The sequence below is a fragment of the Rousettus aegyptiacus genome, unplaced genomic scaffold, assembly GCF_014176215.1.
Source record: "Rousettus aegyptiacus isolate mRouAeg1 unplaced genomic scaffold, mRouAeg1.p scaffold_m13_p_11, whole genome shotgun sequence".
In the NCBI taxonomy this organism is placed as follows: domain Eukaryota; kingdom Metazoa; phylum Chordata; class Mammalia; order Chiroptera; family Pteropodidae; genus Rousettus; species Rousettus aegyptiacus.
In genome coordinates, this window is record NW_023416286.1 from 28,730,418 (window position 1) to 28,751,950 (window position 21,533).

The 21,533-nt window shown below is 37.9% G+C and overlaps 1 protein-coding gene across 1 annotated transcript in view; it reads right to left on the reverse strand.

Annotated features, from left to right (window-relative positions):
* Window positions 1-21,533, reverse strand: part of WWC2 (WW and C2 domain containing 2) — a 170,610-nt gene that overhangs the window by 70,569 nt on the left and 78,508 nt on the right. The window contains exons 2-4 of the mRNA XM_036228681.1: window positions 20,881-20,990; window positions 10,292-10,495; window positions 9,410-9,486 (exon numbers count right to left, since the gene is read on the reverse strand). Coding sequence (XP_036084574.1) covers window positions 9,410-9,486; window positions 10,292-10,495; window positions 20,881-20,990 — 391 coding nt within the window. The remainder of the gene's footprint in view (window positions 1-9,409; window positions 9,487-10,291; window positions 10,496-20,880; window positions 20,991-21,533) is intronic.

Sequence of the window (21,533 nt, forward strand, 5' to 3'; positions counted from 1 at the left end):
CCCAAAGCGAAACTCTGTACCCATTAAACAATAACTCCCTGTTCTCTCCTCCGCTCAGCCCCTGGTAACAGCTATTCTACTTTCTGTTTCTATGAACTGCCTACTAGGTACCTAGGGGAAACACAGCATTTGTTTTTTTGAGCGTGGCTGAGTTCACTTAGCATAATGCTTTCAAATTTAATCCATGTTGTATCATGTATCAGAATTTCATTCCTTTTTAAGGCTGCATAATATTCTCTTGTATGTATACGGGCATATTTCATTTTATTGTCTGCTTTGCATATACTGCATTTTCATCAAATCGAGGTAAGGCCTTACATCAGCAATAATATTACAACTTGCTGAAGGTTCAGTTGATGGTTAGTATTTTTTAGCAGTAAAGTATTTTTAAATTAAGTACATACATTGTTTTTTTAAACATAATGCTATTGCACAGTTAATACAGTACAGTGTAAACATAACTCTTACACGTACTGAGAAACTAAAAAATTCATATGATGTACTTTATTGCAATATTTGCTTTATTGTGGTGGTCTGGAACCGAATCTGCAATATCTCTGAGGCATACCTGTGTACCATATTTTGTATATCCATTCATCTATTGATGGATATACAGGCTGTGCCATGACTAATTTTGTGTGTCAACCTGGAAGGTGTTTTTGGATGAGATTAACTCTTAAGTTGGTAAACTCTGAGTAGGCAGCTTTACCTCCATAATGGGGGTGGGCTTCATCTAATCACCTGAAGGCTTGATTAGAACAAAAAGACCAGACTTTCCTAGTAAGAGGGAATTCTCTAGGAGGCTGCCTTTAGACTTCTGTACCACTGGCTCTCCTGAGTCTCTTGCCTGCTGGCTTCAAACAGAAACTGCATCACTGGCCAGTCCACATGGTGGATTTGGATTTGCTGGTCTACATAATCATGTGAGTCAAGTTTTATAATGAGTCTCTTTATATATATACATACTTACATCCTATTGGTTTTGTTTCTCTAGAGAACTCTGACTAATAAAGGTTGTTTCTACCTTTTGGCTATTGTGAATAAAGTTGCAATGGACATTGGTGTATAAGAATACGTTTGAGTCCCTGCTTTCAATTCCTTTGGGTATACCTAGAAATAGAATTCCTAAATCACATAGCAATTCTGTTTGACTTTTGGAGCAACTGCCATACTTTTTTGCACAGTGGTTGTAAAATTTTCCATTTCCACCAGCAATGCACAGGGTTCCAATTTCTCCACATCCTCACCAACACTTGTTATTTTTCTGCTTGTCTCCCTTCCTTCCTGCCTTTCTCTCTCTCTCTCTTTCTCTTTCCCCCTCCTTCTCTCCCATTTTTTTTTTTTTTTTAATAATAGCCACCCTAATGGGTATATCTCATTGTGGTTTTGATTTTCATTCTCTTAATGACTAGTAATGTTTGTCATCTTTTCATATGCTTGTTGGTAATTTGTATATCTTTTTTGGAGAAATGTCTACCATAGTTCCTTGCCATTTTTGAATTGGGTTGTTTTTTTTTTTTTTTTTTTTTTTTGCTTTCAATTTTGAAAGAAATTTTCACTAGGTACAACAATCTAGGTTGACATTTTTCTTTTAGTACTCTGAAGATATCAGTCCATTGTCCTGTAGCTTGCATGGTTTCTCATGAGAAGTCTGTTGTAATTATTATCTTTATTCCTTTTATGTAATGTGCCTAATTTCTATGTCTGCTTTTAATATTTTCTCTTTATCACTTATTACTAGAAATGTAATTATGATATACTTTGATGTAATCTTCTTTGTTTTATTCTGATTTGGAATATCTTCCTGTACCTACAGACTTATAGTTTTAATTTCTTCAAATATTTTTTGTGCTTTCCATCTCCTTGCTCTTTTTTGGGGACTCTAATACGTACACTAGACCCTTTAAGACTATACCACAGGACACTGATGTGCTGTTAAATTTTTCTCAGTCTTTTTATCATCTGTGTAATTCATTTTGCGTAGTTTCTATTCCCATGTCTTCGAATTCACTGATTTTTATTCAGCATCTAGGCTATTCTCATCCAATGCATTTTTCATTTCTGATATTGTATTTTTATTCTGTAAAGGTTCCGTTTTGATCTTCATTTTTATCATGTTTTCATCATGTTTTCCTGTACATTCTTAAGCATATATGTAGTATGGTTTAACATATTTGCTAATTAAGTCATAGCTGTCATTTCTTCTTTTTGTTACAAGTCTTATTTTCTTGCTCTTTGAATGCTTGATAATTTTTAACAGCTTTCTTGATGCATAACCGGCTTATAATGAAATAAATGTTTAAACTATATACTTTGCTAAGTGCTGACATGTTATGCCCATGAAACCACCAACAGAATCAAGATAAAGAACACATCATCATTGCCCCAAAGCTTCCCACTATCCCTTGGTAGTCCCTTCCTTCTGCTTTTCCCCATTTCTCTCATTCCCAACATGCATGGAAGTTTTTGACAGGCTGCCAGACACTGTGTATTTTACACTGTTGTTGGTGGATTTTATTAGAATGCTAGACTTTCTAGTAGCACTCAGTTAAATATTTTAAATCAATCTGGCCCATTCAAGGTTTGCTTTTAATTTCTGTTAGGGTATGTTTGTAGCAGCCTTTGGTCTTGGATTAATTTGGCTCCACTACTGAGGTCTCTACCGAACGCTCTATGTCTTACAAGGTCCCTCCATTCTGGATGGTGAAAACATGAACTATTAGCAGCCCTGTGTAAGCTCTGAGAACTGTTTGTCTTCCTGCTTTCTTTGAGGATATCCTGTTAAAAATCCCCAGCACTTGCTCTTGCTTTCTTTCTCTCTCACTGTAGCTCCTTCCTCTCCGAAATGCTCCACCAATCCTAGACACTTCCACTTCACCGAACTCTAGTCTTCTGTCTCTTCAACTCAGGCACTTCACTGGATTATGGGTGAGCCCTATGCCCTGCACTGAAGATGGTATGATCTCAGGGCTCACCTCCCATTCCCCTTCAGTTAGAGAGTTTCAGTTATAGAGTTTCTCCGGTTTTTTAATTGTCTGTTATTAAAGAACAATTCCTACAGCAGTTAATCCTTCCTAGGCAAAATCAGAAGGTAGTTGATTTTTTAAAAGATACTGATGTGATTCCAACATGAATATTAGGCAGAATATCTGAATTTTAGACAGACTCCCTGTTGGACCTATTTCATCAATCTTTCTTTCTTTCTCTCTAGGCACAGTATCTAGATTTGGGATCCAACTGACTACTCTCAAATCATATAATTCTATTCCTCTATATCTTGAAGGAGCTCTTTCGGATTCTGGTTCTTTGATTAAGTAGAAGCTGTAGTGCTATGTCTACCACCCTCAACTCTAGAAATAAATATGATCGTGAAAATGCTGAAGATTGCAAAATGTATGTAGTATAAACAGATGTTTTTATCTCTCACAACTTCATTGTCACGGCCTCAGGAGAGTGATTCTCCCAAAATTTAATGTGAACACATTAAGCCGATGTATTTAGTGAGTATATGTCAAGAAAAGGTATTGAAATATTAGGAAGTGTAGTTTGAATGTATTCATTATAATATCTTTACCTCATACAGTTTCAGATAGCTGTTTAAAAAAATGAGAAAATGATTTTTGCAGGCTTTATAGAATCATTTAAAAGTGATCATTTATGAATCATTATTTTCCTATTCTTGTCTGTTTAAACTGTATAGTCTCTCATGGGAAAAGTTAAAAGCATTTAATTTTGTAAAATGGTATGAGCATTAAGGGTGTTTATGAATTAAGATGGACAAAACTGGAAGTCATGGCCAGAGAGATTGATATCGTAGTTAATCTGGGTGAGGAGAAACTAAATATCCCCTCCCCAAAAACACAGTGCTGTAGAAAGATTTCCTTTGAAGCATATATATATTATTTAGTCTATAGTATGATACCTTTCAAAGACAGAAAGGAGAGGAAAATCATTAGAGAGAAACAAAATGTTACAAAATCAACAAACGTGACTAAAGTGTTATAGTTTTACTCTACTCAAGGTCTGAGTATGCATTTTGAAAGAAAGCACTACTGGGCTATGAATTTAATCATTTCAAGTTCCTAGCATATCATAATGGAGATAGCATCAGTTCTTGCATTAGTCTCTTAGTCTTGTTTTCTCATTTAGTCTTGTTTCCTCATTTAGTCTTTTCTTTCGTGACTGTGAATCATCATCATTCTTCATTTCATTCAAAATTCACTAAGACTGGTTTACTATTTTCTAACCTACACCAACCGCTAAAGAAATTCAGTTCCAAACATCCTAAAGGAAGATAAACCAAACCTAATGCACGGTTTGGTGCTGCGCATTAGTATTGCTCTATCTCCTTCAATGCCCTGAAATCAGGTCAGTCACAGCGGAAAGAATTTGGGATGTAAACTAAGATTTAAATGTAATGCAAGTAAAAACATCTCTCTCATGTCTAGTCAAGAGATAAACCTTGTTTGTAGTCATTTACATTCTCAGAAGGCATATTTCTTTTCTTTTGAAGCATACTGCTATGAGTTTTGTATGATAGTTATATCAGTGGTTAAAGTGTCTTAATTTGATGTACACTTGAGTTAAGTCTACTCACAGTTATGAACTAAACCTTAAATTTAACTGCCATTTTTTACAATCTGTGCCCAAGTTTACAAATATATGAGATTATAGATAACTTTTCTAAGCCCATCACCATTGCTAAAATTAATCCAAAGTGAATTCACACTAACAATGTGTGAGTGAATATACCTGAGACCATAGTACATTATTATTAACAACAGTGCATACTCACCAGCCATGTGTGTAGAGTACAAATAATTTAACCAAAGGAGCCTTTGTTCTCTCTTTCTCTTTTTTTTACAAAATTAAAAGTTGGATCAGAGGATTGTTATAGTGCTCAATAAATTTCTCAAATGCATTGGTATTTCTGAAGATTCTTTTATACTTAATATTTTATTTCAGTTTAATAAAAAATAGTAGTAAAAACCTTAATCAAATTCATCAAACATTTTCTCCACCAAATTTTCATCATACCTCAACTATTTGTAATTTGGGATATACATTTTTAAAAATATTACTTGAATTTAAGTTTTAGTTTGTATGAGATATTACATTCCCTACTCCAAATGACTATGGTTTGTCTCTATTATGAACAAATAATAAATTTTGCAGTAAAAATTTTATATTTCTCTCCAAACATTACCTTAAAAAGTTATGGTATATTAATAAAAAAGCATTAATTTATTCATTTCACTATTTCAAACAACTAGAAATGAGATGCCAAGAAGTTATCATCTCCTTTGACCAAGGAGGAAATTGAAACCCAATGATCATCAATACCTATGACCATAATATAAAATAATATAAAACAGATGTTGTAGACAGATGGTTCTCAAATACTTGACCCCTGCTAATACTGTTGCATCAAAACAATGAAAAATGAAGTTAGTGTTTGGCTCTGCCTAAAAAATTGTTACCATAACCAAAAATGCTGGCAGGTACTCCAGGACAACAAAATGATGAAGAATTAATTTATTCCTGAGTTACTATTTCTGTGGCATTAATTTATGAAAGGGACTCTTAGTACACACAGGGATTCTTACGGGGTAGATGAGCCAAAAAGGACAGTTTATCAAATTCCATGAGACTCTGCCAAGTTACTCATCCACTTCTGAATGGTCAGGGCATTCTGAAAGTGGTGCTTGGCCAAAATGTGCACACAACAGCAGGGAGAGTGCACCATCTGTCCCACAGTGTTCAAACCATGACTCAGCTCAAAACTTCACAACAGCAACGAGGGCCAATTTGCTAAGGGAGCATTTCTAAAAAGACATTTACATTGACAGAAAGTATTAAACAAGCACCAATAAAAGAGATGAAGAGAGTGCAACTTTGATCTTTAATTAGTTATTTAAAAGTGTTTTATATCTTCTTAGTGATGGAAAGACCTTCTTGAGGAGGGTACTCCTATAGTCTCTGTGGTCGCGCGGTGACAATGTATATGAAACACAGGCTTCTGATAGTAAGCGTATGTTAAATCTGGCATTAAATAAGCTTTATCTAAGATTCTGCTGCATTAGGAGCCAGATCTGGGGCATGTGAGCATGTGGGCTCTCCTGGGATCTTCCCAGGATTGACATGAGGCTTCATTTCCTTCTACATGGTTATTCGTACAACCTAGCCTATATATTTTTTGTTTTTAATTCCCTTCCTTAGTTTGCATCTTTCTTAAAGGGGGATTTACAATGTGTCTTCCAAAGATAAGTACTGTGAAAAGTGGTTAAAATTTCAAAGGACAATAATGGTAAGTAATAAATTCCTGAGAAACACGCAGCTCAAGTAAGTACTGAGGTTTATTAAGAGTAAGTTTTGACAAAGTATTTTCATTTCCCTTTTTCAGATAAGGTATCTACTAGCCTAGTAGATCACAGACATGTGTAGGTATAGAACAGAAAAACAGCAACAAGGCATTTGACAAACAATCACAAGATACTCTTGAGAAATGTGAAAGAGTAAAGGGTCTATGATGCACAGGAAGATGTTTACACTAAAAAGACACAGAACACTTCTATCAATGACTCCTGAAATTTAACCCAGAAATCCAAACTGAGGAAATGTTTGGCTTCCATGAAGTATAGACAAACTTTTTTTACATTCTTTTTCTGAGAACAAGTAGAAAAGTTATGAGAAAAAAAGAAACAAACAAAACATCTATTTGAAGACACTGGCAAACTACCAAGGCAGCAAGAATTTGTATTAAAGACCCAAAAGATAAAGGAAGCCTATAGTCATGATCCAGACTGGGCACTGTTCTCCCTTTTGAGGCATTTGCATATGCAACAGACACTGAAAAGTTGGGAGAATGTAGTGGCTGGGACCCTGAGATGCGAACTGGCAGTCCCATAATGCTGAGCCACTTGGGAGAGATCTGGAGTGCAGTCTCCATCAAACATGTGGGGCCCTCATAAACCAGCACAGGGGTTTGGCTGGAATTTTGAAGAGCTTTTGCCCTAAGAGGAAGGGTAAACTGTAAATAGGCTCACTCTTACAAAAGGAATGAAGTCCAGATTTCAGACCCCAAACACTGATTGAATTAAATTACCTACCCCTGGCCTAACTCCCTAAAAGAAGTTAAAAACTAAATTCTCGCTACAGGATGACAAGATCATCCAAAACCTCAAATTATCTTTATACTTTTTAATATATAACATATAGCTCTTAATAAAAAAGTAAGCAGCTGTAAGAAGTCAAATATTGACCAAAAATCAAAATCATTCTTCAGATCATACTGCAGATTCCAACATATAGGAAATCTAGATATTACATAATCGAGGCATGAAATTTAAAAAGTAACTGTGATTATTTTTAAAAATTATATATCAATGGTCAAAATTTGGGCGAGTAACCAGAAACAAAAAACAATCAAAGAGAAATTTAAGAATTGAAAAATACGATGAAATTAAGCTGAAATCAGTAATAAAAGATAATAAAATTCCAAACTATTTAAAAATTAAGCAACACAGTCATATGAGAAATCATAAAGAAGTTAGAAAAGTTAGAAAGTATTTTTTTAAGAAGAGGAAAACAGAAGTTTATTAACATGTATACCTCATGTATACACACAGAGATACTCAGGGAAAAAAATGCATCATTCTCTAAGGTGGCTTAAACATATGCTTAAATATCATCTTAATAGGAAAGGAGAATGTAGGCCTCTTAGGAAAGAGTAAATGATTTTGGGGAAAGATAAATGGGTCCATAGAAGAACAGACATAAGATGTGACTATGACAAAGTTTGTCTGGGTGTGGGGTTCACTTCCAGTCTCCTCTTCTTTAATAAGAGTCAATATTCCCTGGCTGATGAAACTCTTCATGAGGGGATTTAGGACAACTAGTTACTTTTAGAGGATCTGTCCTTAGGCAGATAAGGGGAGCTCAGAGAAAACCTCTCCCTGCATTTGCTGTTTTTCAAGCACGTATAGCTCAAAATAATCAATATACTGAAGAGGACAGGAAAGCTAAGGACACTCAATCAGAATGGCAAAAAAAAAAAAGATGCCAAGACTAAAAAAATAATTTAAGGAGCATATGGGACACTATTAAGGGTCCAGATATCCGTCTAATTAGTGTAATTGAAGAAAATCAAGATGTTGAATAGCTGTTTGAAGAAATAATGATGGAAAACTTCCCTAACCTGGTGAAGGACATGGACATAAAATCCTAGGAAGTTCAGAGAACCCCAAAAACCAGGGATCCAAAGAGATCTACACCAAGACACATCATAATTAAAATGCCAAATGGTAAATACAAATAAAGAATATTAAAAACAGCAAGAGAAAAACAGATAGTTACCTATAAGGGAAAACCCGTAAGACTGGCAGCTGACTTCTCAAAAGAAACTATGTAGGACAGAAGGGCTTGGGGCAAAATATTCGATGTGCTGAAGACCTGGGATCTACAACCAAGAATACTTTATCCAGCAAAGCTATCATTTAGAGTTGAAGGACAGATAAAGAGCTTCCCAGACAAAAATAAACTAAAGGAATTTATCACCACCAAGCCAGTATTACGGAAAGGTTGGAGGGACGTCTTTAAGAAGAAAAAGCATGTATCAAAAACAAAAACAAAGAATGGTAACAACTACATTCCTATCAATAAGCACCTCAAATGGAAAAGAATTAAGTTCTCCAACTGAAAGATAAAGTAGATGAATGGATAAGAAAACAAGACCCCTACATATAAAAAGGAAGAGGATGGAAAAAGATATTGCTTTGATGGATCTAGAAGGTATTTAAATCAGACAGGGAAAAATAAACACTATATGATTTTACTTATATGTGGAATCTAAGGAGTAAAAAGGACAAACTAATCAAAAACAGACTCACAAATATAGTGGACGATTTGGTGACGGACAGAAAGTGGGGTTTTGGGGTCTGGGAGAATGGAGTGAAAGGTTAAAGAAGTACAAATTAGTAGCTGATGGATGGTCACGGGGATGGGGAGCACGGCATAGGGAATGCAGTTCGGATTAATATGTTGGCTAGGTGGAGGGTCAGGGGAAGGAGGGAGAAACTGGGAAGATTGTTTTATGAACTATGTAGATGTCTAACCAATGTACTGTATACTTGAAACTCATTAAAATAAATTAAAAAAATTTTGATTCAATACACTAACTGCAAATAATAAAACTGCCCAGTAATAAAGCACTCTCTGTCTCAATAACATGAACAAACTCAATCGTTGAAAAAGTTCTAACAAAGGCAGAAACACCGCCCATCAGGAATAGGTGGAGGAGGATCCCGCACTGCATGGAGATGGCGGGAGACCACTAAAGCCCCTTCCCCTACTTCGGAGCCTATGCACTGAATTTTACATTGAATGTAAAACCACAATAAAAAATTCTTACCCTTAATCGCGTCGTGGAGATCTCGGCTTTTAAAATATCAGGATCATATTTAGTACTAGATGAAGATCCTGAGAACACTTTTCAAAGAGAAAAATGAAAAACAAAGTTACATAACTAGCTCTCAGTTTAGAATTTACAAACTCTCAAAACAAGATTTACATGCTTCTGTGGATACTTACTTACTTTACAATTCCTTTACTGTCATTCATCAGACACCTAAATATAAAAAGTAATCTTCAAACCTTTTATATATTTTAAAAAACTCAAGAAAGAAAATGTCATAAAGACCCTGGTATACTTAATTTTCTTCTGGATTTTATAACAATTCATAAAATTTTAGAGGACCTTATTGCAGGTACAGTTTATCAGAGCTTCGCATTATCCAGAAACTTATAAATTAATAAAATTCCTGAGTTTATCTTAGCTGCTTCTTTAAACAAGACCAACTCCAAATGATCGGTTTTTGAGAAAAGAGAGAAGAGAGGTCAATCAACTCAGGTGATCAACAGAAACTTCACTTTGGCTAATAGTTCAGTTCCTCCCCACAACAAATAGAGTGTGAGAGCAGCAAAAAGGGCTAAATTATTTGCCTTGATCTGACAAGGTAAAAATTAATTCATAAATAAATAAAAGACAATCGGGCAGAGGGAAGAGAAAACAGAAGGGATACATAATCCCCAAACGAGGAAACTCTGATCTGAAACGGGGTCCAGGGGTTTTACTGAGAACTCTGTCATGTACCCCTTCTCCCCCGACACACACGCAATGGCTTTAAGGGAATCTTCTGGCCAAGGAAGGAACAGGACCCCAAATGAAACTCCACTGAAACCCAAGTGCCCTTCTGTTATCTACAGTTTGGTCCCCATGTTAAACTGTACTTACAGCTTGTGTGAGAACTTGACTTCTCCTTATAGGCATCATTTAATCGCACATATTCATCCAGGGCCAAAGCCAGTCTTTGCTCCTTCACGTGGTACAGCTCCTTCTGCGTCCTGAGGGCATCCTGAGCCACTGAGAGATAGTCCTTGAGCATTTTCTCCTGTTCCCCCCTCCATTGCTTTCTTGGATCTTCAATCTGTGTGGTTTCTGCAAATACAATAGCAGGGTTATTTTTTTAGAATTTAATTTTGCTTTTTCTTGGGGGGGATTATCTAAGATTTAAAAAGTTGCTATCTTTAATTCGTATATCTTCTAAGTAGTTTATTAGTATTTGTGAAGTGACTTCTCTAGAAATTTGATACAGTTTTTGTTTTATTTTGCCTAATCCCTCCTCGTCCTCATCCCCCTTTGGGTTCTTGTCAACAATTTATTATGACTTGAATCCATCACACACAATGTTGTCAAAGTAAATTTCCATGGCTGTTATCGGATCTCTTTTTTCAAAATTCTCTGGCTGCCCAATACCTACAGAAGAAAAGCCAGGCTATTTACGCCAGCATTCAAGGCCCTGTATGATCCAAACCCAATCCACTTTCCATGGCACATGCTTCCTCTCTCACTGAATGCAGGACCCTTGCCATGTTGCCCTCGACAGCCCTGCTCAAGGTCTGGTCTGCAGACCAGCACCTCTGCCTGTGCTCTGTTATGTGTCCATGACAGTAGGTGTAGAATTTTAAAATTTTTATACAGTTTTTGTATATCTGTTATAATAATACCAAGAATTAGATTGTATTCCCCCCCACCCCGATGATTTTTCTAATAATTTGTCTTTGTTGTGTTTTACAAAAGTATCAGTCAGTCCATAGTGGATTAGAAATTTTAAAAAAACAAAACAAAAACAAAGAAACAAACAAAAAACCCTGGTCCTAGTTTGAGAATACTCAAAGGCACAGTTCTTGGTTCTGCAAGTTAGAACCACCTAAAAGAGCTCTAAAAAAAACTCCCAGCCCAATAAGAGTTTCTGCAGGTGGCTCCCAGGCAACAGTAGGTTTGAAGCCCCTCAGGTGATTCAAATGAGCAGCCGAGGCTGCACACCCGTGCTCTGCCACAGGCCGCACGCTGCCTCCTCCGTTAAGTTATTCAAACTATCCCAGCCTACACTTGCTCAAACTTGCCTGCCGAGCCTCTCCAACTCCTCCCTTGGACGCCACAGTAAAGGCTCTGGCCCAGGCTTCCTCCTGCATTCCTTCTGCCGCCTGACTGACCGAGGCTTCCCCATGTGGCCCTGTGTGGTATGGTGTGCCCTCTTCTCTTGGGAACTGTAAGTTACACAACTTCTTTCAATGGCATTGACTTCTTTGTGTCGTCACTCAGTCACGTCCAAAAATTAAATCCAGGTACAATCAGAACAGGTGGGTCATATGAGAACGACTATGAGAACCCATTCCTGACCAAGTAGGACAGGAAAATTAATTGATTAATTTGCTGGAGTGTCTAATGGCATGTACTATCTTCAGAATGCTTTGTGTGTGAATCCCAGTCTTAAAGAACCCAGACTCAGTATGTCTGGCTGGCCCCGAGGGCTACAGTGATATGAGGTGATCGGACGTGACTACAACAATCCCTAGGGGCTAGTTCTGGAAAAGTTCAACCTGGTCTCTAGGGATAAGGTATAATGCTGAACTGAAGTTGTTTAGGCTGTGAAGCCCAGGCCACCGTTGGGCCAGCAGAGGCCCCGGCTGACTAACAAAGTGGCCTGGGTCCACCAGACACACTGCCACCGCTCTACTTTCTTTGAAGTAGTATTTTAAAAACTAATTTTTAAAAACTGTGAATATTTCAATATGCAAAAGAGGAATATCTCATGTAATTGTGGGAAAAATATGTTAGAGTCAACGTTTAAAGAAGAGATGCAGGAGGGGACAGGCCTGGGTGGACAGCCCCTCCGGTCAAGGATCTTCACGGACATCGTCACTGCGTGGGTAGCCTGGCCGCGTGGGGACTATGGAGAATAGGCAGAGATCAGCCAATAGGAGCCTTCTCAATTTTAAATGTTCATTATAATTCAAGTCTCTGGCTGTCTAAACATGTAATATTTATATATATGAATGCGGCCTGACTCAAAGTACTGAAATTATCCTCTAATGAACAGAACTTTACGGTCTTAAAAAGCTTTTATAACTGTGGATGACCTGCAACGACCCTCACTTCCTAGCATTCACACCCTTGAATATGGGCTAGACTTCGTGACTCATTTCTAATGAACACAACAGAGACTAAGTGATGGGACATCACCTGAGACTAGGCTACAAAAGGCTGTAATTGCCATCTTGATCTTGCTCTCTTATCTCCCTGGCTCTGGGCTTTTTTTGGCTCTAATGAAGCAAACTGTCATGTTGTAAGCCATTGTATGGAGAGGCCCATGTGGCAAGGAACTGGGGGGAGCAGGGCGGGGGGAAGGAGGGTCACTGGCTAGCAGCCAACAGATCCTTCCCCACTCATGGCTGGGGATGGCTACAGCCTGCTATGCTAACACCTTGAAGAAAGCTGTGAAAGTCCTTGAACCAAAGGATCCAGCTGAGTCTTGTGTGGATTTGTGACCCACAGAAACCATAAGATAATAAACAAATGTTAAGCCACTAAATTTGGGGGAAATTCGTTATATCGAGATACATAACTAATAAATTAACCAAATAAAGAAATAATATAAATTGAAATGTATATGAAAAACTTGAAATGTTTATAACTTATAATAGTTATAGAAAGATTTTACTCCCAGTTCTCTCTCAATATTCTTGAGAGGTTCTATCGAATCATATTTCCCTACATTTTGGAGAATTGACATACTTTCAATAAAATACCTGTCAACAGCTAAACTGCCCCAAAACACTGACAGTAACAGTGACTGACGCCTAAAAGAATAAAATATAATAATAATAATAATAATAATAATAAACAACTATCAGCGTTTGTTTTGGACAGATCAGTAGAAACATTCCAGTAGACTGGCTCAAATACTGTGTACCACGGGAGATTTGGTAGGAAACAGTCACGCTTGTGAAATATAGCACAGATCAAAAATGGACCAAAGGGCGTTCCCAAAGGCACCTCAGGGGGCTTCGTAAAGCAGGCCTGCGCTTCATCTCCATCAGCTATGTTTGTTTGCTGAATAGATTTGTGGAGAGTACTTATTAAATGTAAATACTAAAAAAAAGTATACAGACGTGGTATTTTTTATTAAGACCTGGTGGCCTTGGGAGACCATAGTATTATAATGCAATATAATTCGCATGTCATCTACTATATGAAAGAAGTAATATAGCACTTACTGTTAAAATGTCATGTATCTCAAGGAAGTCACATTCCATCAGTTTTAAAGATGTGAAACTTTATAGATAGAGAACACATTGTGAGTTACAAGAGCTTATCACGGGGGGATGATATTAGACTCTTCAGAGGAATATTATTTCTGTCTGTTGTGCATATTTCTATTTTTTCTTCTGTGCTCAGGAAGAATGAAAGAAATAAATATGAGCAACTTTTTTTATCTTCCTTTTTAGAGACTACTGCTAAGCTTATTTATTATCTGCTTGTTACTTCTACAGACAATTACTGACCATCTACCACATGCACCAGGGGAAACGATGCTCAGGCATGATCCTTCCAAGAACTTATAAAATATAAAATACATTGTGACACATGAATTTATAAAACCACACAACTATTTTATATAGTAGAAAGTGATAGGAGCCTTGAGAAGAGAATGGTTAAGTGCCATGGCAATTTAGAGACACAGGGATGTCCCCTGGCTGAAAAAGTTAGGTTCAGTGCAACAGGCAGTGATGAAAGAGGGCTTTGAACGGTTCCAGACAAGAGGCCCGTCGGAACCTAGGCCCTGTTCTCTTCTCCAGCCCTCTTCTCCCGCCCCGTCCACACCAGCCTTCAGAAATTTCTTCTCTTTCCTTCATCAAGCCCTCTTTTCTGTGGCCCCTCCAGACCTTTTACTTTACTTGTGGTCTTTCTTCTTGCAGGAAGTTTCTCCTTTTCCCAACCTTCAAACCCTATCCTCGCAAATCCCTGTTCTCTAGGTCTGGTTAACTCATTCTCTGGGTATTGGCTTAAAGATCCTTCTCTAAGTAGCCCAGCTACCCCTTCAGAATGCGTAGCCAACTTCTAGTTGTTCTCCTTTGTTCTATTAGTGTGATGATGGCTTTTCCCCCACATTCTACTATACCTTCTCATTTCCCCCCCCCCAAAACTCCAATAACTTACTGGGGTGATGTGCATATTTTGTATCTTGACTGCAGAGAGAGTTACAAAGGATTGCGCAGTCAAATTCACCGAGACACACACTTAAAATCTGTGCATTTTCTTATATGTAAATGAGACCTCAATTGCTAAAGGAAAGACAAAAAAATTAGAGTATAACTCTGACCCTACCAAAAAGTGATGTACTCTTGGTTATAGTGATAATATAACCTTATAAACCCAAAACCTTATAAACAGTACTTCATAATTACCTTCTGGTTAGTTAGCATTCCCCTCCAATATCTATACCCCCACTCCACACACACCCCCACTAAAAGCTGAATTCCATCATAAAACACTTAAGGCCTAATATAACTATCATTGTCAAGGTCAAATCTTTTACTTCTTAATATTCAATAGTGTTACAGAGAAATAATATTAAACAGCCAAACATTCTTTATTTCATTTTTTATCAAGATAAAGAGAAAATAATGCTGAAACTACACAATGTCAAGATACAACATATGTGTGGACCAGCTGTTAGGAGAAGATAATACCATTTGCTCCCTACACTACTTCACAGGAATGTCTTTAAGATTAATGAGATAATGGACCAGATCCTTTTTAGTGGGGAAACTACTTGCTGTTGGTAATTGGGGCACTTTAGGGCACAGTAAATCCATCAGGCCGCTGAGATGCCGCTAACTGCACTAGAGCAAAATGGCAGACGTAAAAATTTATAGTAAGAATCAGGTTTTTAAATATTCAGAATGGTGCTTTCTGAAGCATAATTTATACTTGAAATGCATTTTAATTTCTTCAAAAACAAACAAAAAGCTTTTAATCTGCAAGTTAAACAATAAAGCTCTTCCTTCTAGCATTTAAGAGTTTATCATTATACTAAGTACTCAAGGATAAAAAACAAAGATGCTGCCACTATTTGCAAGAAGCTCACAATTTAGTGAGTAAAGTGTACAAATAAATAAGTTAAATAAATATAACAAGTGATTTTTAAAAATTCCTTAGTACCTGATACTATAGAAATACCTGGACAGGAACCCTAATTCAAGATAGGGGACCTACAAGTTGGAGGGTTGGGTATTAGAGGTGGCCTTTGGGAAGCAGTGGGGCCTGAGAAGATGGACCCTAGAAGGATTGGCAGTAGGCCAAGAGGGCCTAAGGGCTGGGCAGAGAGTGCTTGGGGCTAGAAACAACAAATGCAAATAAAGGCAGAATGCACAGTCCTCCAGAGCCAGGGCAGGGCAGGAGATGAAAATGGAGGCCCGCGGTGGCAGACAGCAAAGAGCCTAATAGTAAGGAATCAAATATACGCATTTGGAACTCTTGGAAAGGCTTAGAGAGACAAATTTGGCAGCTGTCAGCCTCAAGGAAGTACCTGAAGTCATCACCCAGGAATATCTGCAGAGTGCAAACAGAAGACTGTTATGGAAATCCTACTAACTAGGTACAAGTGAAGAAGAAATAAGCAAGAGAAAATCGGGCAGCAGCAGCCAGGTATGTAAAAGAAATTCCAACAGTGTCATGAAATCCAAAAAAGTAAAGAGCCAGAGTGACAAGGACTCTATCAGATCAAGGAAGACAATACTATGCTGTTGTTTGGACCTCATCATTTGTGGGTCTCAGGTGCCCTCCTCAAGAGCAGTTTCTGTTGGCAAACAATGGTGGAAGTCGAGTTCATGAGGACAGTGGCTTTCAGTAAGTTTCATGGTGACAGGAAAAACAGAGAGGGCCATAGCTGGTAAGGGATTTGTGTTGAAAGATGGTTTTGAGTATGAGTGAGTGGGAGAGCGGAAGGGAGGAGGGAGAGGCAGAGAAGAAGATCGTTTTATTTCTTCTTTTGGTAGTTTTGGTTTGGTTTTATTTTGAGAGTTTCCAGTGTTTAAATACCAAAATAATAGAACCACTAGAAATAAAAATATAGAAATGGTGGGAGAAAACTTTAGAATCAGGAAATGATTGACAAAGAAGCAAAGCAAAGTAGAAGGATGGGATATAAAAGTTAAGAGGGATCTTCGCGTGAGCGGGGTGGTGTTCAGAACACCTGTCCCTCTGAGAAGAGAAAGCCCTGAGGTGGGCTCAGAACCCCAAGAGTCTGTACGTAGTGGGAGGGAATTAATTTTCTCATTTTAGTGTCATGAGAGCTTATTTCTGTCAAACTGAGACAGGTATGCTTGCTTTGGATTTCCCAAATGATATTTAAGAAAAAACTTTTATTCATATAAAATAAGTACAAAAGTGAGATTTAAATATTTATACATTATAGATATTCCACTGAATTGTTTATTTTCCGTGACATAAGAATGAATTATAACTATTTAAAAAAACTTAATTTTACTAGAATTAGTTCCTTCTACTATAACATTAGAGTATTTGGTTGTCAATCCTTGATAAGCAATAAAACCTAGTATATAATAATATAGTATTGAGAAAGGGTTATTAGAAAATACAAAAACAAAAGGTAACTTTAAAACTCACAATTAAGATTTCTTCATGGAATGTACAGAAACTTTTAGAGAGATAACATCTCTACAAAAAAGTTACATTTCTTCTAATATAAAAAAGAAGTGGAGACAAAACATATTGAAACTTGTTGTTTGTATTTATGTTAAACTAATGTATGCATAAAAGCTGGTTCCCAAACTATGTGCACCAGATGCAGTTAGTCAGGTTACTAACTACATGCATTTATTAAAAAATCGATTTAATACTTCCCAGTCCTTGCTCCTTTCAACCCCTCTATCTCATCTACCTGTGAGAATTAGACCATCTCATCGTCCTCAAACCTATTCTGCCCTAACTCTTAGTGATTCACACTGCTGCCATGCTTCTTAACAGTCATCTTCTCTGGTGCCACTGGGTTGGGGGTGAGCATTTTATTACCCATTTTTGGTTGTCTCTTAGGCAGAGCACCTCTTTTCGGTATAAATTACTGGAGTGAGTCCCTCATTCAGCCGTGCCTTTCCTGGAGCCTCAGACCGGATCACTTGGAGGCAGAAAGCCTTCTCACCCAACCCCACACACCGCACAAACTTCGGCCTCTGCAGATTCAAGGCGCAAATGGTGCAGTTCAATCAGTTCTGGAAGCCCTCCCAATCACCCTGGGAAATGAAGATTTGCCCAGGTAAAAAGAAAGACCCCAACAGAAACAATGCAAGGGTATTTTCACACATTTGATATGTGATGTGAACACACTTTACATATTTAACATTTTTAGATTTCTAAGAGATATTAATATGAGCTTTTTGTGCCTCTCAAAAACTTTATACCTACACAAGGGCAGCTGCAAGCCATCACTAATAAATGGACAATAAATAAAATAATTTTCTATAATGATACTATTTCTAAAGATATTAAACAGTACTATATTATGTAAATTTTTAATATATGAATAGCTCTAAGAGAATTAAGATAAGCATAAATGTATTATGTATTTTTCAAAATCTATAAATATGAAATTATTTTTAAGTGAAATAAGAAAAATGAATATCAGTATTCATGTGACCATCTGAATACATTTTTAAAGAGGTAATAGAGAGTTAAATATAAATATAGGGAAAAAAATGACGTAGATGATAGCAGCTCTGTTCATTCCTCTGGTGACCAAATCAAAGTAGTGACAGAAACAAGGAGCATACAAGCCATACAACTAGGGAGAAATCCAAGAAATCACCCTGCGACGGCAGAAGGTACAGAAGGTAGGCGAGGGGAGGACACGGGGCTGCCTGGTGCGCAGGGGCGGAGTGAGCCAGTGGCTGCGGGGGGAGCACAAGCTTCTAAAAGGGGCCACGTCCGCGCGCGAACTTTCACGGTGACGGACCTACTCGCTGTGAGCACTAGTACCGATCTGGCTGTGCTCAGGGGGCACCAGAGACTTACAGGGAGATAGTGCTGGAGTAAGGGCCAAGGAGAGACTCGCTCTGTACAGAAAGTATCTACTGCCCAGAGGATTCCCTGAAACCCCACCTCCCCAATTCGTGGGCCCACCCAACCCACATCCAGGTGTATTTTCAGGGAGTCAGGTGCTGAGCAGCACCTAGACACACTGTAGGTAGCTAGCCTTGGTTTGTGGTGTGGCCTTTTGAGGTAACTATAAACACAAGCACCTGTGGATTGCTTGCTGAATCTTAACAGGTAGCCCTGGAGGGTAGAGGCTTGGGCTAAATTTAGCCTGCAGCTGAACCCCAGGATTGTGCCACGGGTCACCTACCTTCACAAATCCACACTAGTAAGACTGAGAGACTTAGGAGCCCTGCTTAGTACAAATAAACAGACATGGAAAGGCAGCCAAAATGGGAAGACAAAGAAGCAGAAATCATATGAGAGAAGAGAACAGAGATACAGATATAATGGGGTCAAGTAATCTAACAGATGCAGAGTTCAAAACACTGATTACAAAGATGTTCAATGAACTTCGGGAAATGTCGATAAATTCAGTAAGAACTTCCACAAAGAAAAAAAACATAAAACATAAAAATGAGTATGGAAATTATAAAAAGAAACCAGTCTGAAATGAGAACACATTATCTGAGATGAGAAGTATACTAAATTAATAAAAGAATAAACAAAGTGAATAAAGGAAAGGATGAAATGACCTATTTAGAGGACGGGAAAACCAAGGACATGCAATCAGAAGGGCAAGAGATAAGATGCCAAGACTATAAAAATAATTTAAGGAGCATATGGGACACTATTAAGGGTCCAGATATCCATCTGATTGGCGTAACTGAAGAAAATCCAGATGTTGAACAGCTGTTTGAAGAAATAATGATGGAAAACTTCCCTAACCTGGTGAAGGACATGGACATAAAACCCCAGGAAGCTCAGAGAATTCCGAAAATCAGGGATCCAAAGAGGCCCACACCAAGACACATGATAATTAGAATGCCAAACGGTAAATACAAAGAAAGAATATTAATAGCGGCAAGAGAAAAACATAATTACTTATAAGGGAACACCCATAAGACTGGCAGCTGATTTCTCAAAAGAAACTATGCAGGACAGAAGGGCTTGGCACAAAATTTTGACAGGATGAGGACTGAGGATCTACAATAAAGGATACTTTATCCAACAAAGCTATCATTTAGAGTTAAAGGACAGATAATGAGCTTCCCAGATGAAAATAAGCTAAAGGAATTTATCACCACCAAGCCAGTATTACAGGAAATGTTGGAGGGACTTCTTTAAGAAGAAAAAATACAAGACTCACTTCAGATTAAAAGACACACACAGACTAAAGGAAAAGTGATGGAAAAAGATATTGCTTTGATGGACCTAGAAAGCATTTAAGTCAGACAGAGAAAGATAATTTCTAAAGATTTCACTTACATACGAAATCTAAGGAATAAAAAGAACAAGCTAATCAAAAACAGACTTACAAATATAGTGAACAATTCGGTGATGGACAGAGAGGAGGGTGGTTTGGGGGCTGGGAAAATGGGGTGAAGGGTTAAAGAAGTACAAATTAGTAGCTGATGGATGGTCATGGGGATGGGGAGCACGGCATAGCCAATGCAGTTAGAAATGAACACATTGGCTAGGTGGAGGGCCAGGGGAGGCAGGGATCAATTGAGGGAATCATTTTACAAACCATATAGATGTCTAACCAATGTACTGTACACTTGAAACTGATTAAAATTAATAAACTAAAAAATGTATATATATATATATAAACACACATACACACACATATATAAACAAACCAAAAAATACTTTGAGTGTGTGTTTTAAAAAGTTGTTCACGGCTGCGGTAATCCTCTGTCCTAGCCTTTACATGTCAGGGATGTGACAGATTTAAAAGCTATTAAAGTGAGAGGTGTTTCCCTTCTAACCACAAAAAAATCAGGAAGCAGAAACAAGACAAGGTTTAGGGCTTTTCTGTAGCCACAGCTGCACTGTCCAGAGTTGGTGATGAGCATCAGTTCCTCCCGTGACCCCACCATCGACACACATACAGCTGTGCCATTAGACCAGACTGTACCAATGCCCACCTTTTCAAGGGCAAGGACAAGAGGAAGCCCAATCTCAAGGTGCAGTGGTCACAGAAAGAGGAGCCAAATGGTTCATGGTCTCCAGCGGCCCCAAACCTACACTCCCTATGAGGCAGGCAGACAGACCAAATGCCTACCTCTCTCTCTCCCCACAAGCCCCACTCTACACACATGCCCCAAATTTCAAAAGGGGTATTTCAGCTAAATATTAGTCCCTGAGAAAATAGGGCTTAAAATAAAGAAATATACTTATAAAATGTTTACTCTTTTGTATGACTCTAGATTTGGGGAGATTACTTTTCTGATATATTTGCTCTACCAAACAGAAAAACTTACTGTTCACGTGATCGATGTAGTAGACACCAATCTGAGGGTCAAACCCTGCTTCCCATCCCCATGGCAGTTCATCCCCAACGCAATCCGCAAACGACAAGGGCTTCGTTAACCTGTAACAAACCAGAAAAATGCACAGGTGATTCTTTCCATCAAACCACATCGATTAAAATTCAGCCCCTTAACCACAGTTAAATGTCCAGGCTGCTTGCCTTTCTTTTTGGTTCCTGATAGCACCACTGTGTTTGAAACCTTACAGTAAAAAACAACAAGGATAAAATACAGAGATGAACATCCAAAAAAAAGCAATACGCCATAATACCCTTTTGAGGGCTCACAGTTTAAGACTGTGATAAAAATCTATACAATAAATAAACAAGGGCATCTTACATCAGGAAGAAGGAGGGCTGGGATCTAGCTGCATCTAGCTCTATAGCTAGTTACCCCATTAAAAAGAAAAATTTGCTTCAGGATTTGAATATTGGCATCATGGAAGACACCAGGTTCTCAATGCCTCTGAGCCAAGATACACATCACTACTAACTTCAGGTGTGGATGCTCTTTATATAAATTAACTAAACACCTACATAGTGGTGAGGTCCACTGTGAGTTCTTGAGAGGTGAGACAAACGTATTTTGATAAGAATCTTATACAT